Source organism: Uloborus diversus, chromosome 7 (genome assembly GCF_026930045.1).
Source record: "Uloborus diversus isolate 005 chromosome 7, Udiv.v.3.1, whole genome shotgun sequence".
Lineage (NCBI taxonomy): Eukaryota > Metazoa > Arthropoda > Arachnida > Araneae > Uloboridae > Uloborus > Uloborus diversus.
This window is the reverse complement of record NC_072737.1, coordinates 83,947,317-83,972,111: the sequence shown is the minus strand read 5'-3', so window position 1 is coordinate 83,972,111 and position 24,795 is coordinate 83,947,317. Positions and strand designations below refer to the sequence as shown.

At 33.9% G+C, this 24,795-nt stretch overlaps 1 protein-coding gene across 1 annotated transcript in view; it reads right to left on the bottom strand.

Annotated features, from left to right (window-relative positions):
- Positions 1-24,795, bottom strand: part of LOC129226765 (uncharacterized) — a 190,535-nt gene that overhangs the window by 114,635 nt on the left and 51,105 nt on the right. The window contains exon 2 of the mRNA XM_054861395.1: positions 10,142-10,332. Within this exon, the coding sequence (XP_054717370.1) occupies positions 10,142-10,332 (191 nt within the window). The remainder of the gene's footprint in view (positions 1-10,141; positions 10,333-24,795) is intronic.

Here is a 24,795-nt window from a genome sequence, read left to right as displayed (position 1 = left end):
AGCCAAAAAGCAGAACACAAAAATTCTGTCTGTGATATTCGTCTTCAGTAATCACTTAGTTCCCTCCCACGGCGTTTGCAGTTCCAGCCAAAGCATATCAAGGCAGAAACATCCATAAATGGCTCTTTATCGCTTTATGGCTTTTCCAATTCTAGTCTATAATAAAGCACTGTTTCAGATGACGAATCGATAACGCATTCGTTTCAGATACCTTTATATCGACTATGAATCAGAATCGTTATCGGACGTGGTCAGATTCGGGAAACGGCAATGTGTGTGGTGAATTCTGATTTTTTTTTTCCCCTCCAGAGATGCTGCAATTTTCTCGGAATTTCCGCCTGTTTTTATCCGAAAAGCCATCATTTTCTGATTCTGCTGAGAAAATATTCTGCAAATAAAGTATTCATTTGAGAATTTCAGCATTTCATCGTAAGATGTTGAGTCAACAAAGTTGTATTCTGGGTTGATGTTCTATTAGTGTGATGTTGTTCCTTTTCCCTGTTGTAGTCAAAAAAATATAAATATATATGTATAGTATATATCGATAAAAATAGTGTTGTTTTGATTGCATTGAGTAAAGTTCCTAGAATTTCGTAATTTTATTGGCTTTTTTTTTCCAGGCAATTTTAACTAACCACATTTGTTTTGACGAACTTTGATGTTATAAGGAAGAGTTAGGGGGGTCCTCCGCAGAAATTTTTAGAAATTGTAGTCTTAAAATCGCAATTATTTGATATATTTGTTGACGGGAGAGCAAGGGAGGGGATAAAGGTATTGCTCCAGATCAATTTTTTGGAAAATAAATCGAAATCGCCCCCCCCCCCCTCCTTCCTTAATCCCAGATTTTTGAAATTTAAGTTGCTAAGTTACTATACGAGAGAACTATGAAGATGAAACAGAACAATTGCACACTGAGCATAAGATAAATTCATTGCTTAAGAGGTGATCTTGCCTCTCAATATCTCGTCTCCACTGAAGAACGTCTAAGAGCTCCATAACGGAGCAGATGGTCCCTCTCCACTTTTCCTCCAGAATCACACGCGAGCATTATTACAACTGCAAATTTGACAGCACAGTCGTATACTGCCGTGTTAAACGCAAAAGTCATATCTGCAGCCTGCAGCCGAGTTCAGAATGAGAAATTGCCCTTTAAAGTTTTGAGCCTCCATGTATTTGATGCGGATGCAACTTCTTCAGAATTTTTTAAAAAATATTTCCCATTGACAAATGACCACAATGTATTTAGGTGAAATATGTGACCAAGAACCACCACCTGGTGGCCGTAACTCAATTTTGATGAAAAGTGCAGATACGACTTTTGTGCTTAGTATACTAATGTTGTCGAAGATTTTGTGCTGTTTTTACCTATTTTTGAGCATATTAGGCTATAATCTGGCTCTGATACGTTGAATCTTGGGTTTGACGATGTTTACTTCTTTTTGTACAGCTTAGTGAAGAAGGGACATGCTATTGGAACGAATTTGAGTTGGAATACTTACGCATAACTACTAAGAGAGTAATCTAACTCAACTCAGCGCAAATGCTCTTGATTTCTCAAGAACATGTAAATATTGTAAAGAAAGTAAAAACCAATCTTCAACTTATCAGAGGCACGCTATACCTAGTCTAGTAAATCTAGCAATTCGTACGCTCATGGTAAACCGACTAGTACAGTGGTTCCCAACCTTTCTAAGGTTATTACCGATAAAGAAGGCAATTTATTAGAAATTGCTCCCAAAAAGTTTATTCTAAGAACAAACTGCATTTTTTTATTTTAAATTACAAAAATGAGTAATGATTTTAACATTGATTTTAATCATTCAGATAAAGAAAACACCAATTTCTTAGCAATTTTCCATAAAATCACACAGTAGTCAATTCGACGGTCGATATTATTATACTGCATAGTTATAACGATTTTGTTTAATAGTTGTTGTGTGTGTGTGTGTTTCCGCTGGAGCACATCATAAGGCAAGCTCCAAGTTCATTATTATTATTTTTATCTTATTTTTTTTGTCTATCATTACTGGTTATTGATTACGTAGATATGATACACATGATTTTTAATATTTTTTAATGACTGAACAATCACCAATCTTGATACTTATGTTATCCAGCGAAAAATCCCACTTTACTCTTTTAGGGGTAATTACCCCCAGATTGGGAACTGCTGTACTTTCAGAACAAATATCGACGAATTGAAAACAAATTGACAAAAGGCTATCTAATGATACAATAGCAAGCCACTGATTCCTTGTATACAACGTTATACTAAAAATTGGACCTATTCCGAAAAAGATTAATTTATCTTATTTGCTTCTCTCTATTTTTTTTGACGTGACATTAGTAGTTTTTTCTTGTCCTACTGCAATTTTCAAGGATGTGGGACTTTTAGCCAATGATTCCTTGTACACCATGTTATGTTCAAAAGTGGCCCCATTCCGAAAAAAGATTTATTTATCTTACTTGCTTCTTTCCATCTTTTTGACGTGACATTAGTAGCTATTACTTGTCCTACTGCACTTTTCAAGGACGTAGGACTTTTAGCCAATGATTCCTACTATACAATGTTATGTTCAAAAGAGGCCCTATTCCGAAAAAGATTTATTTATCTTACTTGCTTTTCTCTATCTTTTTGACGTGACATTAGTAGCTATTACTTGTCCTGCTGCAGTTTTCAAGGACGTGGGACTTTTAGATGGCTTGTGTAAATTCGTCCCAAGCTAAAAGACATTTTACGTTAAGATGCTGAAGAGTGGTTAAACACATTTCAGTAAAGATGCGAAGCAATCTGTTTTGTCTCACTTCCATGTCACAGCTAGAAAGTAGCAGCGGCAGGTGGTAGTGGGAACAGCAAATTTTTGCCAATCACGTCCGCACTTATCAAAAACTAATCAGTCAAGGTTTTCTTCTTTTTTCTTCTGTTGTTCTTCACGACGAATGTTCTGTCGCTTTTGAAACTCTTGGTTATCTGATTGTCACCGTTGTGGCCGTCTCATTTGCTGAGTGTCGAAAACCGTGGGATACATTTTTTTCTCTGTTGTCGTTTTTTTTCTAAGCCTCACAAATTTGTAACAGTTTTCCTGAAGCCATTTTTCTTCTTCAGTACCTTCGACTGCAATTGCTTAATGGAATATAATGTCATTGAAATGCTTTTAATCATATCTTTTACAATAATATGTTTTGCGTGACCACTTATTTTAACAGTTTATCTTATTTCCGAAAAATATAGTGTTCGATTTGGTATTAGAATCTCTTTTTCTTTTTATTTCATTTTTTCCCTTCTTTTTTGAGATCTAGCGTAATTCTCTAAATACTTTTCAAGATAAAAACTCATTCAAAAGTTTTCTATACAAAAAAAAAGTTGGGGCTTAGAATTTTTTAATTGTGTTTTCTAGTGCACTGAAAAGCTGTTATTTTGCTTTTCCTCCCTTTGCTCTTCTATAAAATCGGCAATGCTTTACACGCCATAGGCTCTGTCGAGAAACCAACACAACGTAAGGTTATGAAAATTGATATAACATTATTCCACCATCCTGATAGTGGCCATGACGAAAACTCTTCTTTTTTGTCTTTTTTTTTTCTTTTTTCTTTTTTTTTTCACTTCTCCTCAGTCTTTAAATTTAATAATTTTTGTATTATTCTTCATATCATCAACCCTCCAACTTTCTCTTAGCTGAATCACGCAGGAAAGAACCAATCTCAGTCGCTTCATCAGTCGTCGAGTCTGTTTTTTCCCCCCTTTAGCATTTCATTATATATTTTTCTTTAATTAATGATAAATTTTGTTTTAAAAGTTTATGTCCTCGAAATATAAATTACAGATACACTATCACTGGGAAAATTCCGGATAACAAGTATGAAATATGTCTAAAATTACTTTACAGAAATTCAAATACCGTTCCACCTCTTTCTGGTAAAATTGACGTTTATTTAAAGTTGATAATCCCTTTCAACTTCAAGCAGAAGCGTGTAGTCAAATACCATCCAATATCCCCCAGTCCCACACTAAAAGCGAAGCTATCTTACAATTTATTTATTCATTTAAAAACAGCATATTTTGACTTTCAGGCATTGAAAAATACTTAAAAATGTTTTCCGGATTGTATATTTCCCGGTTAATTTGCATTCGAAAAACCGACCTGCTGCTTTTAAAAACAAAACAATTTTCTTAAGTAATATTTTTCCCCCACTTTATTAAAACTGTTCACAAATGTTTTCCGGAAAAAATTTTTCGTGTTCAATTTTCATCCGAAAAATCGACCTGCTGTTAGAAACATAACAATTTCGTACTTTATATATATTTTTTTTTCTACTTTCATAATCTCTATTGCACCTTCCACCACTAACGATTCCTATTCCCTTTCCTACATAAAATATTCTGCTTGGGGCGGGGCTCGAAATGCGAGCATCGCCCTAGCCTGACGGCAAAGCCCTACGGAGACTTCCCGCAATGAGTCGCTGAATCGCGGCTCCCTCAGAACGAGTGGATTCCCAATTCAGCAGGCGAGTATCGATTTAAGGGTTTAAATAAATCTACGAGTTAGATGACTAAGGTAAAAAGAATTTCCCTACTATTTTTTTTTTCTTTTCTTGTGCGAAATTGAATCCGTTTTTTTTTTTCTTTTTTTTAAGAATCAAATGATGAAGATGAATCATTATGGACTTCGAATTGTCAGGGGTATCGGAAAGAAAAGTCTTTTTTTAAAACAGATTATTTTTGACAAGTGTTTGTTTTTGTCAGTGATGTAATTGCTGTTGTTATCAGCCATGGGCACCCATAAGGGAGGAGCAGAAGGAGGGACAGAATCCTCCTCTAGACATTGGTATTGCATTTTTCAAAATAAAGTTTGGGCATAATTATTCAGAACATTTCAATATAAACCATTGGTTAATGGCCATTATTAAAACCTTTTTTAGTTTGAAAATCTTTACATTTTAAAACTAAGCTTAATTATGCATTAGTTTTGCTTTTAGAATGTAAATAACAAATTTCCGTCTATCTTCTGAAGAAAATAAAATTATGAATTCCCTTGACAAGGTTATAAGTCTATCGAATTTTCAAGCAGAAAACTTTCACAAAATTAATACACATTGTGAACCGAAGAAGAAAATTAAAAAAAAAAAAAATCTTTAAATTTAAAGCTGTAAAACATATACATTTTCTTAGCACCTCTCGTTTAAAATTACAGATATGGGTGCCTATGTTATCAACTTACTTCTGTCATATGGCATATATTAGTGTACAAATTTTCAAACTTCAATTGATTAAAATCAGTTTATTTTGAAGCAAAACGTCTAGAATTGATATTTTGACTGTTAGTTAAATTTTGTGAGTTTTTTTTTTTTTTTTTTTTTGTCACGTAGCTATCGGAAAAAGCGAAATCAGATGGTGCAATATCGAATACGCCTGATGGATCAGGCAACTCCCCGCCGTTCATTCAAGTTTTTCAGGGTTTTTCTTGACCAGTGCATAATTATTGCTCATAATGATGGCATGGGATCATGTTTTTTCTGTTTACCCAATCGCAGGAACACACTCTCTCTCAATATTGCATCACCTACTTTCCCTTCATTCCACAACTTTTTCTATGCTACCAAAAACTGGAAAATAAAGCGATATTCAAAATGCCAGTTCCAAATATTTTAGTCCAAAATCAACTATTTTCTTTTTATCGATCCGGGATTGAAAATGTGCATTTTAGCTGGCAAAAGGCTGTTAGACAGAGAAAATAAATCAGTCATAAAAATAAAACTTGGAAAAATTTATTATTTGTAAAGAAGGATATTATTCTCTGCTCTTCTGATACCGAATTTCAAAAATTTCATCCATCCTCTTCCGTACTTATAGGGTATTAATATTATAGCTATTAATTAGTTATAGCACCACCTGGACTCCCTTCAGTAGCAAGTATCGACATAGTTTTTTTTTTTTTTTTTTTGCATTTCTGTGAAATTGCATTCATTTTTAGACACAAAAATGATTTCTTTTAGACAATGAAATACTCAGAATCAACAGCTACTGTGACTATGACCGAGAAACTTCTATCACATTTGTAGATTCCATAATTACGAGGGACAGTTAAGCAACAACAGTTGACAGAATGCTTGGGGCAGACAGAGTCGGACTTGTAAAAATAGAAAACGGGTAACGATCAAAATATAAAATATTTGTAAAAAAAAAAACTATTTGAAAAGAAAATCCAATTGCAAAGAATCTGAATATATTTTTAGTATTTCATTTCACAAAATAAGAAACAGTTAGGGGGAAAAACGTTACCATGAATTTTAATATTGATAGGAAAATGGGCAGTTCCGAAGATCTTGTTGTTTGAAGCGTGTTAAATTTTATGTGAAAGATGAGGCAAAAACATTTTTATTTTTATTATAAAATAGTTCTTCAAATTTTAAATATTTATTTTATTCTTCAGCTTCAATATTATTACTTTTTTGTGTTTTGGTTTGCTTCACAACGATTCCGATATATATCAGTTGGTTTCTTTTGGAATACACGAAAGCAATTGCAATTGTTTACTGCTTACAAATCAGGTGTGCAACAAATAAATACTTGAATTTATATTATAATGTCTTTTTAACTAATTCCGTTTTTTTAATTTTGGGGATGGGGACACTTTTTTTAAATGCAGTTTCGCAATTTTCCCCCCATGCTAATGAATCTTTACAGTATAATTTAAATACTTTACTTGACTAAAATTTTCTTATCGAAAACCTTCGTTTGTGAAATTTGTTGAGACAAGAAGAAAGTGTTTTTTTAAAAAAAGATATCATTTTTACAACGGGTAATAATTTAATTTTTCCATAACAGAGAAAATGATTTGCTTACAGATTTTTTTTTTATTATCGGATAATTTAAGATAATATGGAAGCGACGTTTTACTGGTTATAGCAGTGTTAAAACGTCCATGATGAAAAATAGGCTCGTTTTGTTTTACATGAACTTCTTCTGACTCTATAAAATAAAATAGTCAACATTCACACAGAAATTTTTGGATATGTTTTTTTTTTTTTTTCAAACTCATTAAGATTTTCCTTGTTAGATCAACCTCAAGGATGGATACAATGGGAGGGTCATGGGGTGCATGACCCCCCCCCCAACCAAAGACAATAATAACTATGAATTGTCTCCTAATACTTTATGAACAAAATGCAAGCAATTGCAGCAACCTTTTCAATTCATTAATTATTTTTAAAAGTAAATATTTGAAATACTGCTTTTTTAATTGCTTATGAATTAATTAGTAACTGTTATGCCATATTAGGTGCCTTATTTCTGGCCGTTTGGTGCTTTTTGTTGAAACCCAAACAATTTCAGAAGTTCTTAGTGCCCGAAATAATACAGGGTGTTCGAGAAGTCTTTGACACGTTTCAAAAATTCGGTAAAAAAAAAATAAACGAGACAGAAAGTAAAATTAAATTACATTTATTACCTCAGACAGTAAAGTTTTTTTAAACGTATCAATACACCTCGATGTGGTCCCTTTCGTCGCACGAAGAATATCCATCCTATAATCATTTTCTGACCAAGTTCGTTGTAGCATTGATTCTGTAACTTGTGAGATTGCAGCTGTAAAACGATGTTTAAGATCTGAAATGTTGTGCACTTTGGTGGAATACACAGGGACTTTGACGAATCCCCAAAGAAAGAAAGCAAGGGCCACTGGATGGGACCATCTCGTCCGATCCACCTGTGTGGGAATTCTTCATTTAAAAATTCCCGCATCCAAATTTGCATGGCAATTTTGCTGCCATTTTTGCATTTAAAAAGAATTTTACTGCATGAAGTAATAAATGTAATTTAATTTTACTTTCTATCTCGTTTATTTTTTTTAAACCGAATTTTTGAAATGTGTCAAAGACTTCTCGGACACTCTGTATACTCTTCAGTATGATTCCCCCCCCCCCCTAAAATTGCAGTCTGCATCGGCCCCCTGATCAACTTTAAGCTGAATGGAAAATAATTTTTTTCAATAAATTATTTTCACTGAATACGATTTAAAAATTAAAAAAAAAAGGATCTTAAAAATCTATTAGCAGGAACTTAAAAAGTAAGTTCTCTTTAATGACAATCCATTAAGGCGATAGAAGTCATCGAATCTCTCGGAGTGCCACCCTGCCATCGCGGTAAGTTATTGGAAGGTTAAGGCAACGTACAACAGGAAACAAACAACCGAAAACATATTTAATCTTATTTGAAAGTCATATGAGGAGCGGTGGGCGTCACAGCTTCTCATAAACCCAGTCTGCCAGCATTTTAATTAGCACTTAGTATTTATAAGTTTCTTTATTAGGGTCGGCTGATTATGGGTCGTAAAATTGTTATTGCGCATCGTATCGGAGCGCACAGAAGTGAATTGCTTTCCTTGGAGGTTGCTTTTGTTTATTCTTGTTGCTGTTCGAAGGATTGGCTCGGTGTCTTTGTTCCATTTGGGTGTTTGGAACTGCGTTGCGAAGTTCGTTCACTTTTTCGAAGAACAGATTTCTCTTACTCGTGATTGAAGAATTTTTAAATGTAAAAGGAAATAAATAAACTTGCATAGGAAGAAAAAGCAAAAAAAAAAGGGGGGGGGGGGCAAATTATATAATTTTTAGTCAAGCATTTGCCGCTTCAGTATTTAACTTCATGATTATTTCTTGAAATTTCTGTACATTTGTAGAGGGGAACAGGAATTTCTCAAGCTAAAAGTTTTCCCAAAGCATAGATGTTTTCTCCAAAAGTTTCCATAAATTGAATTTGCATCATATTTAAAGATTTTTTAAGCATGGCAACCTAACAATCTCATATGCTATGCAGCATAAATGTGTTTGATACTCCTAATCAATGCTTATTGCCAAATTTCTTGTATAGTGAAGTCAATCTATAAAAATTGAAAGGTTTAACTTAAAAGATATGTGTACATGAATTTTTAGTTTTCTCAAATCCCAGTGAAATTATCCTGATGACGCGAAAATTCAACGGAAAATCGTCCTTAAAAATATTCTTTTTTGAAAAAAAATTATCCTCTATAGAGATAAAGCATTTCCATTAACCTGTAGTTCAGGCTTTCGGACATTTCTGCACCTGAGTTTACAGCCACTAGTTCTTGTACTAGTTTGTTTTATATACATATTTAAAAAAAAAAAAAAGAAAAAGCAATTTTTAGATGCTGGCAATTTTCTTACGCATACTTTTAAAGTAACAAAGAAAATATTTCACAGAAAGAAAAACGTTTAGAAGACATTAAAAACAGAGTAAAATTTTAGTTTGTATATTTTTTAGCTCTAAACAAAATTAAGAAAACTCTTGATATGGAAAATACCAAGGATTATTCGGCATTATTTTTTATCAGCTTATATGCCAGGTACTTTTAAAAAACTACCGCATTACTGTGAGATTTCACGTAGTACTGTTCTAAAAAAATGAAGTCGATTTGAAAGGAGTTTCTTACGCATTGAATTTGATCAATGTTGATAATAGCCCTTGAAATGCGACTAATATTATTGGTGTAGTAATGTGATGTCACTATCGTCTCTTATAACACTCTTAAACTTCGTTATTTTCTTTATACGCCTTGCCCACCAAAAAATGAAGGAACACTTCTATGTGCAAATAATGTTTTCTTTGTGCATACGTAGCTTATGAATAACTACGACTACTTTAATTACTACTACTACTTGTTCTACTACTACGTGTTCTACTTTAATTACCGAAAAATAAAATAAATCGAATACATAACGGTTTACGCAATATTGCTGTTTTTTCAATTCGGTCTAAAAGCCGATCATTATATCATTTGCTAAAACAACTAGCCACTAGTGGAAACAAAAACTGAACTCTTTGTACGCATTATTTTAAACAGCTAAAATATTGCGAAATGTGGTACAAATCATTGTTGAATAAGTTTAAAGTCACGGTGAAGTACTAAAAACTTTAAAGTTGGCAGTTTAGAGAAATTTTACTGCATAAAAATAGGTGAATAAAACTGGTTTCAAACCGGGAGCAACAGCGACAAATTTCCTAACTTCTGCGCATAAGCACTACATTCAACATGTCATCTTTGCACGCAATGAGCATGTGCAAAAACCAACTGACGTCATTTCTGCTGCTTCCGGTGTGAATCCAGCATAAGCATCGAATCCTCACCTTGGAAGTAGCTCTTGGTCCTGAGGTAGCTGACACTGAGTCGGAGAATGGAGAGCTTATCCAATTTGGAAAGGACACTCTGGTCGAAGGGGAGCAGGCTGGCCAGGGTGTCCAATTCGGCGTTCAGCCGCTCACGATGTCGCTTGCTCGGGTTCGATTTCGTCTGGCCGTCTTTCGGGGGCACGCGGACACTGCAAGGAGAAGAATGAAAGTTTAGATTTTGTAGGAATAAGCAATACGAATATTTATTGGAAAACGGATGTGAAAAACAAGAAGAGTTGAAGATTAAAGAAACGCAAAAGCTCTTAGAAACATGCGCGCACGCACAACACACACAAAAGTGAAACATTATTGGACAAGAAGAGCAGAAGGTATTTTATCAAAGTGAGATAGATGAAAATACAGGGCGTCCTAAAAGTCCTTGACACATTTAAAAAAAATCACAGAAAAGCAATAAATTGTCGTATGAATATGCAATTTGGCCCAAAATACTTTACAAGGTCAAGAGTTTTTTTTTTGACATCATAAAAGGATTGTAATAAAAAAAGATCTAGTGCTATACTCTCCGGGTAAGGCAACGAAATACGTTTCGTACTTTGCATTTTACACAAAAAAAGGTTGATATTGCTGTGCATAGTTAAGCATTCAATAATTCTGAAGTTAATGTTTGTAAGCTATTTTCGAGGTTGCTGAAAGTGCTCTTCATACGTTGCTATAGTAATAGCAGTGTATGAAGAGCAAAAATAAAGAAATATGAAAAATATCTAAACGGCAGTAGTATTTATTATTAAATATTTATAACTAAATATGCATTATTACATTTTTTTTATGATGTCATAAAAACTCTTGAACTTGTAAAGTATTATGGGGCAAACTGCAAATTCATAAGACAATTTATAGCTTTTCTATGTTTTTTAAATGTGTCAAGGACTTTTCGGACACCCTCTATATATCAGTTGAGTTTTTTTTTTTTTTTTTCATTTACCCACACCGTATGAGAACTAAATAAAATCTTTCTTCTAATAATAATTTTTAAAAAAAAGCTCAAATTTTCAAGAAGAGAATTTGCAAGAGACTGACTTTACAGTCCTCGGATGAAATAACTGAGTAGTCAGTCCTCGGATGGAATAACTGAGCTAGTCAGTCCTCGGATGAAATAACTGAGCTAGTCAGCCCTCGGATGGAATAACTGAGCTGGCGGTGTATTTTAAGTATTTCTGACTTAGCTCTGGCTTGGGGCAAGTAGCTTACTACAAAATACCATGCTTTTCCATTAATCTTGGAGTTGAACTGCACCATTGCTGCGATCACTCATCTGGTGTGCCAATTCTACATTAGTTACCAGTTTGTTTGGCTCCCTTAAGAGGTTTTTCGCCTCCAGCTCAGGTGATTCCTATTCCGGGCTGATGAGTGCTAAAAAGTACGAAACTGCAGTCCTCGGATGGAATAACTGAGCTGGCGGCGTATTTTAAGAACTGAATGTTGCCATGATCGACTGAAAATGGGCTCGAGATCGACCGATCGATTGCGATCGACGGGTTGCCGACCGCTGACTTAGATAGCTAAAAAAAAAAAAATTCCTCCTTTTTCCGGTTGAAAAAATAATCACTGAAAGTAAAACTAGAGGCGGATACAGACTATCATTTTGGGGAAGGGGGCGGTCATGCTAAAAAATAGTTCTGTACCTCTAAGGGATACAACACTATGTCCATTTTCATAACTTTACAGGAGAGTAGTTTTAACCACATGGTGTTCTATCCCTCTAAGTGGAAGTGGACATGGTGTTCTTTTAAAATACGCTATATCCATTAATTAATAACTAGTTTTGGACATAGTTCTCTATGCCTCTAGGAAATATGAGAAAAGCTGATTTTAACTCTGTAATGTCATTTTAAAAAATATGGACATAGTGTTGTATCCCTCCGAGGTACAGAGGTTTGGGTGTGAAAAATTTCTGGATCTGTTTGGTGTCAATAAAAAAAACCTATATCGGACAGGAATAAGGCGCCTAAAGGGAAATAAACTTTAATAGTTGATTTCAGAAGCTATGAAAGAAAATATTGTTTCAAGCATTTACTTAAACAAATAGTTAGTAAATTGAAAAGATTACGGCAAACATTTCCGTTTTATTCATACGTATTTGTATACAACGAGTAATAATATATTTGCGTGATATTCTTTATCCATCCATTTTATATGCAGTTATTAAATTATGATTGCATACAATAGTAAGGGATGAATAAATTTGTCGAAGGGGTCATGACCCCCATGACCCTTCCCTTGCATCCGCCCCTGGGTAAAACAGCTTAAAATATCTTCGTAATGCATCTCAGACTTCAGTCAATAAAGAAATTGCTTTATAAAATTTAAAAAAAAATTTTAAAGCAAACAAATAATTATATTCTAATATTGAACAAAGTTTTATTTTTTAAACAATATTGAATTGTGACAGGTTTAATCCTTTAAAGTACACAATCAAAATTGACATTTTATGAAGACATGCCGGTAGCAATCTCGCTTGTGTAAAAAGGTCCACCGAGCAGTCAGAGGGCAAGCGAAGAGGTTGTCCGCTCTCTCTCTCTCTCTCTCTCTCTCTCTCTCTGCGTCTCTCTTATGTGTTCCATTTATTCTCATCATTCTACTACCACCTGCTAAAGCGGGAAACGCAGTAGGGAGCCCTGCGAATTGAATGGCGAAAGGTAGCTATTACGTGTCATTTGGTAATGTACTTACCAACGTCCGAAAACGACTGATGAGACTTCCATGATGTTTTACTTTTCAAGTTCTTTGCTCTTTTTTTTTTTCCGTTTTGTTGTATAGTCCGTGATAAATGAATCATCTGTACACAGTGGCAGGTCAGGATGGTACAAGCTTCGCATAGGTCTGCCCTCTGTCCTGATGATGGATTTTTAAGATTGTAACTGAGAAAACAGGATCATCCCTTGTGCTATGTTATACGTTAGGTTTTCGTTTTTCGGTGTAAATAAAGTTATTAAACAAAACGAACGTAATCTGTAACTTACTATTATTTATCTATATTTACTATATCAAGACACAATGCTTATTTTGTTTTAAAGTACTCAATTTACCTTTCAATGATATTTTTTTTTCTTATTTAACGCATAATTTATGGCAGCGGAGAAAATTTTCTTCTTATGCATTATATTACATTACATTGCACTCCAGAGTCCCCGTACCTACCACAGTTGTGGTTTACCGGTTGAGTAGGGCCCTGGAGAGAGTTCAGTCTCAGTTTAAGTCATTCAATCATTTTTTACAGGAGAAAAATTTACTGTAAAAATATCCTTTTGTTTACATTATCTGACAGAATTTTAAGAGATCATTTACAAACCAGTTCTAGAAGCTTAACCGTTTTATTTACGGAAATGTTAAAACATAAACTCTAGTACCCCCTCCCCACTCAGAGTGTTTTGGTTTCTTTTAGTTTTATTTTTCCATGAACATGCCAGGGTAATAAATGTTTTTCATTTCCTAAATGAATGGCTTAATTCAGGCCTCTAATACGAAATACTTAATTTTTAACAGTAATGGCAAAACTTGTTTAGAGTAGAATTAGAAAGACCGAATCTATTTTAAATCAATGAAACATGACTCACACACACAGACACACACATCCCCAGAACCAAGCGTTTTTTATTCTGTTAAATAGAAATTTTTGAATACAAATTGTGAGTTAATCCTTTTTTTCCTGTTAATGTTCTAGTTCCTTCGAAACTTGTATTTTCTGCACTGCATTTTATAGTTTCCTTCTAAACTTTGTGAAAGTGATACGAAATCCCGTATACCTTTTAGTTAAATCATAATCCATCTGATAATATACAAAAAAATTTACAAGTGCTTCAGTTTAAAAGAACACCGTCAACTCTAAAAGCAGAAATTCACGAGCCAATTTTAGCATCAAAAGACGTCTAAGATTCAAAACACACACTTGGGAGTGGTTTTTAATTGTTCTCACAGGAAATTTGTATCCTTTCTGCTCCATGGAGAAAACTGTTTTAATTTAATATTTTTATGTATATTTACTGTTGGGAATATTAGCAAAATTAGTACTAAAAGTGTTTTTTTTAAATAAAGTTTGGTTTGAGACTATTTAGAGAAAATTTACTAGTTCTTTAGTTTGGCATCGTTCAAAACTTCTGCTCTATTACTTCGGTTGCTTTCTTCCTCAAATTCTTAGCTTTTATTGTGAAACCTTGAGTCCCTGCGTTGCTACATGAGTTTGGTAGGGGTAATATATTTCATTAATTTTCAAAAGGCCATTAACATCTGCTAAATTTACACCTTTACTGTACAAAATATGCTCTTTAAAATTCAAGAAACTGTTATCGTAAATATTACAGTAAAATGGAGCGCTTACAGGGCGAACATAGTTAATATAGCAAGTTATACCGAAGAAGTAAGTGATCGTAACGTTATATATTTCTTAAGCGTAAAAATATACATTGGAATAGGATTTTACTGTAAAACGCACTAGCAACAAGGATGCCAGAACTTTTACCATAAATCTTTAGAGAAACAATTTCCATTGCACAAATCTTAAAAATACAAATCCTTTACCGAAATTCCTGAAACATATGAAATTTAACTTAAAACATTGTTTTAAGTTAAAACTTAGTCTACATTTTATCATAAATTTTCAGATGTATTTTTTCGTTTACAGTGCATAAATCTTTAAATCGGAAATCTTTCATCGAAATTCTTGAAAAATTTAAAACATCATGCAAAACTTATGCCTAAAAATTACTACAGAGAGAGAATGGGCTACTAGTAAGAGAGATTTTACGTAATGGCTACATTTCAAAGCCTTCCTTTATAAACCTTTACGGCTTTGTTGCATATTAAATCCAAACGGATAAATGGGGGGGGGGGGAGGATCGCTGTGATTCATACTCTACGCATTAGCTGATGTAAATTGTGAGTTTGTACAACCGACATAAAAGATAACGCTTTACAGGAGGACGAAATGATGAGGTGGACGGGGGGAAAGGACGTTTTCAGGAAAATAATGAAAGAAAGGAAGTTAAATGCATCCGAAATTACACGTGAAATGGCGACAGTATTCAATGAAGGCTTTGTCCGAGCGGCAAGGCAAAGTTGCCAGGTGGGTTGATTCGAACAGAAATAAAAAAAGAAAACATTGGAATAACCTAGCAAAATAAAAGAGAAAATAAATGTGTGTGGATGGGAAAAACTCAGTAGTTGGTTTTCAACGAGGAACAAATACTGAAGCCTAACTCGAAAGCGAAATAATTTGGTGGTCGCTTTTTTTATTGTTGCTATGATTGCTAAGCTTTTTAATACTTTCCCGACTCTTAATAACGTTCTGTTTTAGTTAATTGCATAAGGGACTATGTATTAAGTAACTGAGGAAAAATGCTGATCGACAGAGAAGTTTTTGTTTTCAGCCGTGATTTCAATGTTTGTAAGTTCTTTGAAATTGCTCTACTGACATTTTATGCATTTAATTTTTCTGCAAAAACAGAGCAGAAAGTTTTTTTTAATGTTCTCTTCCCAGCAAATTAATATAACGTATGCATATCTTTTGCAGCAGAAGTTCTTTATAATAAAGTTAACTGGAGCCAATGCTGTTTATTGACACCGATTTAATAAGGATAGAGGTTTGTTCGTCCCTCTTTTGGTTATTGGGGTAGGGACGCGTAAAGAACTTTTAATCTCCTCTGTTAAACTTTTTGAATATTTGAAGTTTTAAAAATAAGAATCGTAAAAGAGAGAGTTCTTTTGATGTTCAGTTGAACTTAGAAAATAATCGAAATCAAAAATCATCTAATTGATAAATAGTCGACAGGTTGACCGTGTGTGCAAAGGTTAAATTTTTGAAGCACCATTGATTTTCAATTTATATTTTTGCTTTATCTGAAAATTTGATGTGTTTATGCTTTCACATAAATGCTTTTATCTTTATGACTAAGCTACGTAAAAGTTAGCAATTTAACATAACGTCCTTTCAGGGTACCGTATCGACTCCCCATACATTAAAAACAAACACGCGTCCAAGGACGGATACAAGGGAGGGGCGATCTTGAGCGAGATACAGAAACTTTCCTCAGGTATATTTTCGATATTTAAGTTCCAAAAACGTTAATTTTACATAATCTTTGTTGGTGTTAGGAAAAAGGGAGCTCTTCCCCGGAATTCTTACGGAATTGAAGCTTTGAAAACGCAATTGTAGCCTATATCTTTCATTGATCTGGAGATAGGGACCAGAACTTTCTACCGGATTTTTTTCAAATTTGAAGTTCCAAAAGGTCAATTTTAGACGATCTTAGATGATATTAGAGATCGGTTCAAGGACTTGCCCTGAATATTTTTCGAAAGAAATACAACTGTAATACACCTTTGATTGCGAAAAAGTAAGTGATTCAGTACACTCCTTCGAAAATTTTTAGAAATTAAAGTTTCAAAGAGTAAACACTAAAAAATCACCCCCTCCTTGAACATTTCCTGGATCCGCCCTTGCACGCGTCAAAGCATTTTCTGATCGTCATTGATTAATAACTGATAGTTTGTACGAGAATTTTAATTTAAAAAAATATAAATACAACAAAACAATTACTGTTAACGTTCACTCCCATAAATCAGCCAAGAAGCAGGAAACTTGTGAAAATAATCAACACAGCTCTGGTAGCTTTTTTCTCGTGCCCAAATTCATGGTTGACGTAACTTTGTGTACAGGAGGACAATCGCAGAGAAAAGAAAGTCCTGTTCCACGTGAAAGACTGTCAAAGCCGAAATTTATTTGAAATGAACAGTCAGACAGAGGGAAAAAGAGGATATCATATGTGTTCTTGATTTTGATTTCTTTATTCATAGCAACTATAAAGCACGGAAGCAGACAGATGTGGCAAATTTATTTTTTGAGGGCAACGAAGCTTTCTCGGACCATGCAACTATATATACATATAATAAAATAAGATGTTTGTGTGTGTGTGTGTGTGTGGCGCGCATCCCGGGAAAACGGTAAGGCCTAGAAAGATGAAATTTGGTATACAGGTGTAGTTTTTGCTGAAGTTGTGCACCTCGGGTTTCGATTTTTGATATTTTAATTAGAAAAAAAAGTTATTTAATGTTTTATGTGATTTTTAGCACTTTTTAGTACTTTTAACCTTACAGACTCCGAACCAATCGCGCCAGACAAATGTTTTTTGTACTATAGTGTCGGAAATTTAATTTTAAATATGATGAACAAAAAAATTTTGAATATAGAGCAATTTTTGTATTTTTTATGAATTTTTGAAAAAACCTTTATTTTGCATTTTTTTCTGGATTTAATTTTTTTCTAAACGCATCCCGTGAAAAATATAATAGCCTCTTTTCTACAATTTTACTATGTAGTAGCCAGAACATTTCGTCTTCTACAGAAAAAAATAGTTTTCAAAAATATTCAAAAGTTTTTTTTTTTTTTTTTTACAATTTTTTAAAGGCAAAACGAAGATATAAGCTACCGCTTCACCGAAGATCGCTGTCCGCTGACCGCTTCGAATATGACGTAACGCACCCACGTGATCTAACTGAAGTACGTAACTTGCTTTTTTCTTTTCTTCCTTTCGAAGGATTCATTTGCTTTTTTTTCTTTCCAGGTACTTCATTTGTCCACCCCCCCCCCCCCCCCGGATGTTTTGCTAAACGTTCGATTTCGGTTAATCAGACGGACCACATCGGATCGTTTTGGTCCCAGTCACTTTTTTTTTTTGAATTTCACTAAAAACAATGATTTTTATACTTTGGCAAACTCCGGGTACAGAGACACCAATTTTTTGTGCTATTTGAATAAATAAGTAAGCGCGCTTTTTTTGCATGATTTTCTTTTTGTTAGGGACTAAGATTGGAGGTTACATCAAAATAAATAAAGATAGGTGAGAAATGTTAGAGATAGATCGAATAGGTAGATAGATATACACTGAGTGTACAAAAAATGTTTCTTTTTTTTCGAATAAACTTTTTTCCTTTGAAAAAAAAGATTGTTAATTACTATCAGAGGTAAATTTGCATGGATCTAGAGAAAGAGAAATCTGCAGGTCGATGTACAGTGAGAGACAGACAGACCCGTTATTTAAAGAACAACAACGGGGGGGGGGGGGGGCCGCTAAGATTTGTAAACATAATGCTTTCACATAAAAATGGACGCGATTTTTGGTTTTTTACGACTTCTTGGCGTAAAGTGGTGAATGACAAGTAAGCCAAACGGCCGCCGTAGCGGCTGCTTGCATATAAATAAAAAAAAAAGATTGTTAATTACTGTCAGAGGTAGATACGCATACATCGTATAGGTAGATAGATAGATAGATAGATAGATAGACAAATGCAGAGGTCGATATAGTAGATGGACAGCAAGAAAGAGACATGACCGTCATTTAAGGAACTTCAACGGGGTGTCAATGCCCCCCCCCCCACACACACCATGACTTTCAAAAAACAATGCTTTCAAGTAAAAGTGGAAGTGTTTTTTGTTATTTTTCGATAAAATTTGCATGAAGAGCAAGCCGTTTGTGTCTCTCCTCCCCCTCCTTTAAAAATATTCCAAATGACGGAACTGGAGAAAGATCTAGAAAATATTTTATTTAAATTAATAATGATATAGATATAGATTGATTGATAAAACCACGAAACTTATTTAAGCAGCCGCCGAAGGCGACAACATTGGCGTAAAAAGGCAGATGATAATATTGATATATAGAGAAAAACATTGATTAATACCGTCGCTAAATTGTCTAAGCAGCCGCCGAAGGCGGCAACCCTGGCGTAAAAAGGCGGACCAGCTGGTCGCCGAAGGCGGCTAGTTATAAATAATTAAATTGCAGTCATTCAGAGTAACTTTGATTTATAGACTCTGTTTCTCTCTGTCCCAGTAATATTTTAACAGTATTACTGTAGTTATAGGCGTAAAATTAAAAAAAGACACCTAAACTTTCCCCTGCCACACAGTGGCGCAGCGAAGGAGGGAGGATGGGCTGGGAGGCGAAAACTTATCTTAAATGCAAATTCAAATACAGTAGCTTATGCATATGAAAGGTTAGATCAAAGAACCTTTTCAGAAGATATTTTTGATAAAAAATCCCCTTTAGAAGGTATTTTTCATCAAAAAACCCCTCCAGAAGGTATTTTTCATCAAAAAACCCCTCCAGAAGGTATTTCTGGCTGCGCTTGTGCCCTGACAATACCTGAAACTGATTTTTGACGTTAATTTTGAAAATTCCTGCTGCAGAGGATCTTGCACCATGAACTCTGTATTCTATACTCCATTCACCCAATATCCCCCCCCCCTGCTAACTCCTTCCAAAATTCGAAATAAACTGGTGAACTCCTTGTACAGTAGTAAGAAACAAGTGAGAAAACAATGCAATTCAGGAGGACATTTTTTCCCATGTTACTCAATAGCTCATAGAAAGAAACCAAAACGTAGTTGAGAGATATCGAAACACAAATATTTATATTGATACAAACTAAAATGAGAGTTACAAAAAATTAATACAACATTAATTCAATAAATCAACTAATTCTTAGTTAAGCATACATTCACTTTGAAAAATTCTCTTAATGGAAAAATTGTGGAACGAAGAAAATCTGGCTGTTGTTTTGACGGTTTCAGTAGGACATTTGTTTTTGCATTTTATGCATAGTTTTCTGTTCATCTTTTAGGTACGTACATGTTAAGAATTATTTTTCTCGTAAAAATGTTGTGCTAAAGGATAATCAAGTTTAATACAGCTTTTTATAGCATAACAGTATACAATCATTTGTAATACTGAGGTAGAAGCCAAAAAAAAAAGTAATTTTAAAATTATCTTTTTAAGATTTTTTAATGTATAATGAAAAGTATAAAATCTGTGCTTAGTGATAACAAATTTAATTAATTTAATTTACAAAATTTGTATGCAAACATTTGCAGAAAGAATATCGAGCATACTAGAGGATAAACGAAATGAATGATAAATAAAGAAAATTGTTTTAACTTAAAATTTCAATTCAAGATGCAAACAAGTGTGTTTAAAAGTTTGTTAAACACCGCAAAGTCACATAACGTCTGTGTGAAATAGCAAAGAAAACGTGAAAGCATTCAAAGTTCTCAAGTGTGGAATATACGGCAGTTTGTAGTTCCCGATTATTATAAAATTTACAGCTTTAACGGATAAATTAAGTCTTATTCTTTTCACAGTTTAACTTTTGCGAAATCATTAATTCTGTACATGAAATACACCGCCAGCCCAGTCAATTCCAGCCGAGGACTGCAGTTTCGTGCTTATTAACACTCATCAGCTCGACATAGGAGTGACTGAGTGCCAAACAAACTGGTAGCTAATACTGTACTGTCTGTATTACATACCAGTTTGTTTGGCACTCTTCACTCCTATGCCGGGCTGATGAGTGCTAATAATCACGAAACTGCAGCCCTCGCCTGGAATTGACTGAACTGGCGGTGTATTTCATGTATTTCTGCCTTAGTCCCTGCTATGGGGCGGTAACTTACTGAATTAATTCTGTGCTATTATGTACTGTCTGAAAAAGAAATAAGGTTAATTTGCTTTCCTGCCTTTTCTCCAAGCATGTATCTAGCAATATCTTTTGCGCATGACCCGACTAAACTTTCTGCCATTGTATGTACCTTCAAAAATCGTGTATGGCTCCATTCTTACTTGAAATTTTGCCGTTAGAGCCATTTCGCCGTCTTCATGAAACTGACTCTAAGGAAATATATTCTCTTCATAGGGGATGACTCGTAAATTGAACAGTAGTGGACGTTGGTTTTGTGCTAAAGCAACGGGCGGCTACATAAGAAAAATGCATGCTTCAATATGTTAACACAAATATTACACGTGCCCAGCTCTTGCTTAGTATTGCTGGACGAGTGGCATACAAAAATAGTAGTTTGAAATGAAAAGAAAGAAAGCGGTAAAATTACATTCAGAGTAAATTCATGTGAAAGGGATTACTTTTCCGAAAAGCAATGCCAGAGCTCTGGAGTTTCGGCATCAGTGCCCTTCTTTTTTTACCGTATGCAATCGCGATTGCTAATTTTTCACTTGACACCGTAATTGGTTGATGTTCCATCAATTTTATTTTTCTATGCTCATAATGCAAAAAAGTGTCATAAAGTTTTAGAGCACTATTTGCAATAGTATTGGATGGCAAATTTATCTCCAATATAGCATGTTCCCTGTTACGATAATTTCTCAAACACTCCAATAAAATTGAAAAAAAAAAAAAAACAGCTTTTTAAAAAAGTTAAAAATTTTATTTAAAGTATAAAATAATTTTATTGTTCAAAAAAAGACATAGAACTACTTTTAGAGTTCAAAAAAAGGGGGGGGGGGTAACATACTGCGACTTACAAAATAATGATTCTGTCTACGCACGCTGTCGTCAAAGCTTACTTTGATCAAAATGTCCAGCAAGCAATGACTTCCATTACCATAACAGCATGTACATAGTATTTTACCAATGTGCATCATTTGCAAGTATGCTTAGCATTAAAAGTGTCATTTTTCCTTTTATTAAGTAAAAGTTGCTTTTCTTTAAAAATAGAACTTTCTCTCATTTCCAACATACATTCAGAAATTGATTTAAATTGACCCTATATTCGGAAGTATCTAATTATCCAAACTTTTGATCATTCGAACGGGTCCGGACCCAATTGATTCGGATAATCGGAATTCTACTTTTCTCAAGTAGACATTCCAAAGACTCTCGACTCGGCGGAAGCCATCCTCAAATTGCTCAACCTGGAAGCCCAGTGGCATCGTAAACCACGTGTCCCCGTTCTTCTTAATGGATCCCCGCGAAGACGCACTTGATGGACCGAATCACGTAACGAAATGCGTGAATCACGCTAATAATTTATCAGCACGCACACTGATCAGCTAGTAGTTAAAAGCAACGGAACACTACCGAAGACGACTTCACGTCCGCTCAGATTTCAAGGTCGTGAAGGTCGTGTTTTCGTTTTTATAGTTTTGGTTTTTGAATTGAAGAGTGATTGGTATTTGGGACATTCCTGGGAATCTATTAAGAAATTTGTTGATAGACTTTTTTTTTCTTGAAAAGAAACGGACGAACGTAACAAAAAAGTAAATATGTGATGTGATTTATTTATTGATTTATTTGCTATATAACAACTTTTTTTCCCTAATTTTTTGTTATTTCGTGGTTGATACAATTCAGACAACTCTAAAGTGTAGAAAACAACGGTGATTTCATGGCAGAAATTTTTAGTAAAACGCATTGTCAAAACTACCCTAGAAAAGAAAATTGCAGAATGGAAATAAGGCTCTTAATGTGCCCTTATTTTTATGGATATTTGCCTTAAAATGTTGAGAAGCAATATATGTATTTGAAGAAAGTTTTTCAACAAGTTTCAAGTATGTGGACACTAATAATACAGAAAAAGCAAAATTGTGCATTAGGTACTGGTTTCATATACTGAATCATATCAAAAATTCGATTAAAAAAAAAAAAAAACACACACACACACACACAATTTTCGAATCCCTTACATCAATGCACATCTAGTTTCAAAATATTTTTTTTTTCATATGCTTCTTCAGTTTTAAGACAAAATCTTGTTTATTTAACACTACGTTTTATAAATAAATTTATCTTGTTGGGAAAAAATGTTAAATCAACGGTCTAAGGAATTCCAAATTTTAGTTTCATGAAAGGGATTTTCAATTTTACTTCAGATTTAAGTTTATTACTTCCTTTTGAGCATTGAAGCACCAGTTCGTTTATAATATTGACATCAAACATTATTCTGCCGACTCATTTCTTTAATTGGACACACTTCAAGAAAATGATCGAAGTGATATACCTCACTGGCAAGGGACAAGAACTACACTAGACTAGGAGAAATGAACGTGAATGTATATGAGATCTATCTTTAAACTAAAAAGTGAGATAATAGTCTCAATAATAGTTGAAACAAACGTTATTTATTCTGTGGAATTTATCCAAATGCTTTTCCTCATTAAAGAAGTTTTGACTTTTGGCATGTTTAATAAACAGTTCGTAATGAAGTACATATGTTGATCAAGACAGTTGAGTAAATTTTCAATAACCACCATTAACATTAAGTAATGAAAAACCTAACTCCGAAGTATGGATTGATCTCCTAATAAAGTTTAATATTTCATGGTACACTGAAAAATATTTGCAAATGAATACATAGAGTTTTTTGCTGTGGGCTGGTAAAAGGTAATAACTGCAAATTTTCATTTTTCCTTTCTTTCTTTTTTTTTTCCATTTTTCTCGTTTACTGTATGTCAGTTTTATTGTACACGCTTGCTTATTTGGTTTTCTCTGAAAATAAAACACGAAAAAAAAAATCCTCTCATTCCAACCTTTTTCTAATTGTTAGTATTAAATCCAAAACAAGTTTCTTGAAAAATCTCGAAACTCATTTCTGTAGATACTGCCGTTTACCTGCCCACAGCAGAATTTACCTCCAACCTGGTTTTAATTTGCTCATTCAGATTATTATCCACAAAACTTTAGAACGCAAAAATTATTTGCAATTTGTTGCCAGATCTTTAGGTCAAACATGTTTTTTTTTCCCAACTTTATTTTAATAGCAGATAATCGTTCGAAAATATTTTCTTTTTTTTTCCCCGTAAATTATCGTCTGCTTTAAATAAAAAATAAAAAAGGCTCAAGATTAAAGGCTAAATTGCAAGTGAACTATCAGTGGAATTAAAGCAAGCATTAATCGTTCCTTAGCTCCCAGACACTTTCGCAGACTCATTTCAAAAAATAAAATTTATACAATGTAGTTTACAAAAGAAACCTGCTGTTTATAGTTTGTAAAAGAAGGTTGACTGTGACATTTAAGCAACGGTTTGTTTTATTTATAAGTGAATGAACAAAAATCAAAACCGTTTCTCAGAAAAATATGCAAGGAGAAAATAATAACAAACCGCAAAAGGGAATATAAATAAAGCATGACTTTGAAGAATTGTTTTGACTAATTTCTGAAGAATATGACAATTTAGCATGGCTGGGGGGGGGGATATAGTAGTAGCGAAACTGTATGGATAACAACGAAAGTTGAACTTGAATATAATTACACTGAAGTCGGTTATTTCAAAGGTAGTGGGAAGCGAAAATGGCGTGTTTTGTTGAACTGATTATGGATTTTTCCAATGGTTAACTGCTGTCGTTTTCTACGGTTGAGTTTGACTTTACTATAATTGACTATTGTCTTTGTGTATGTTCTTTTCCAACATTTTAAAAAGTAACTATAAAATCTAGAATAAAAATTATTGAGAAAGGATTGTTATTTCTAAGCTTGCCAGACATCCCAGTTTGACTGGGACAGTCCCGGTTTTCAGACGAAATCCCGGTGTCCCGGTCGGTTTACTTCACATCCCGGAAAAAGATAAATTTGATTACAGATGACCAAAAAGGTCTAAAAATAATTAACTGTGAAGGATTATTTAAATGTTACCTCAGAGCCAGAGTCACTGAGTTCAAAAATTTGGATTTTCTGGTTATTACTGCACTATATAGAATCCTAGTCCAGATCGAGCCATGCAAACGTGATTCTAAAAAAAATATTAAAAAATCGTCTGTAATTATTTACCAATGTTAAAAGAGCGTACGCCCTATCCTTTGCATGCGTCAGA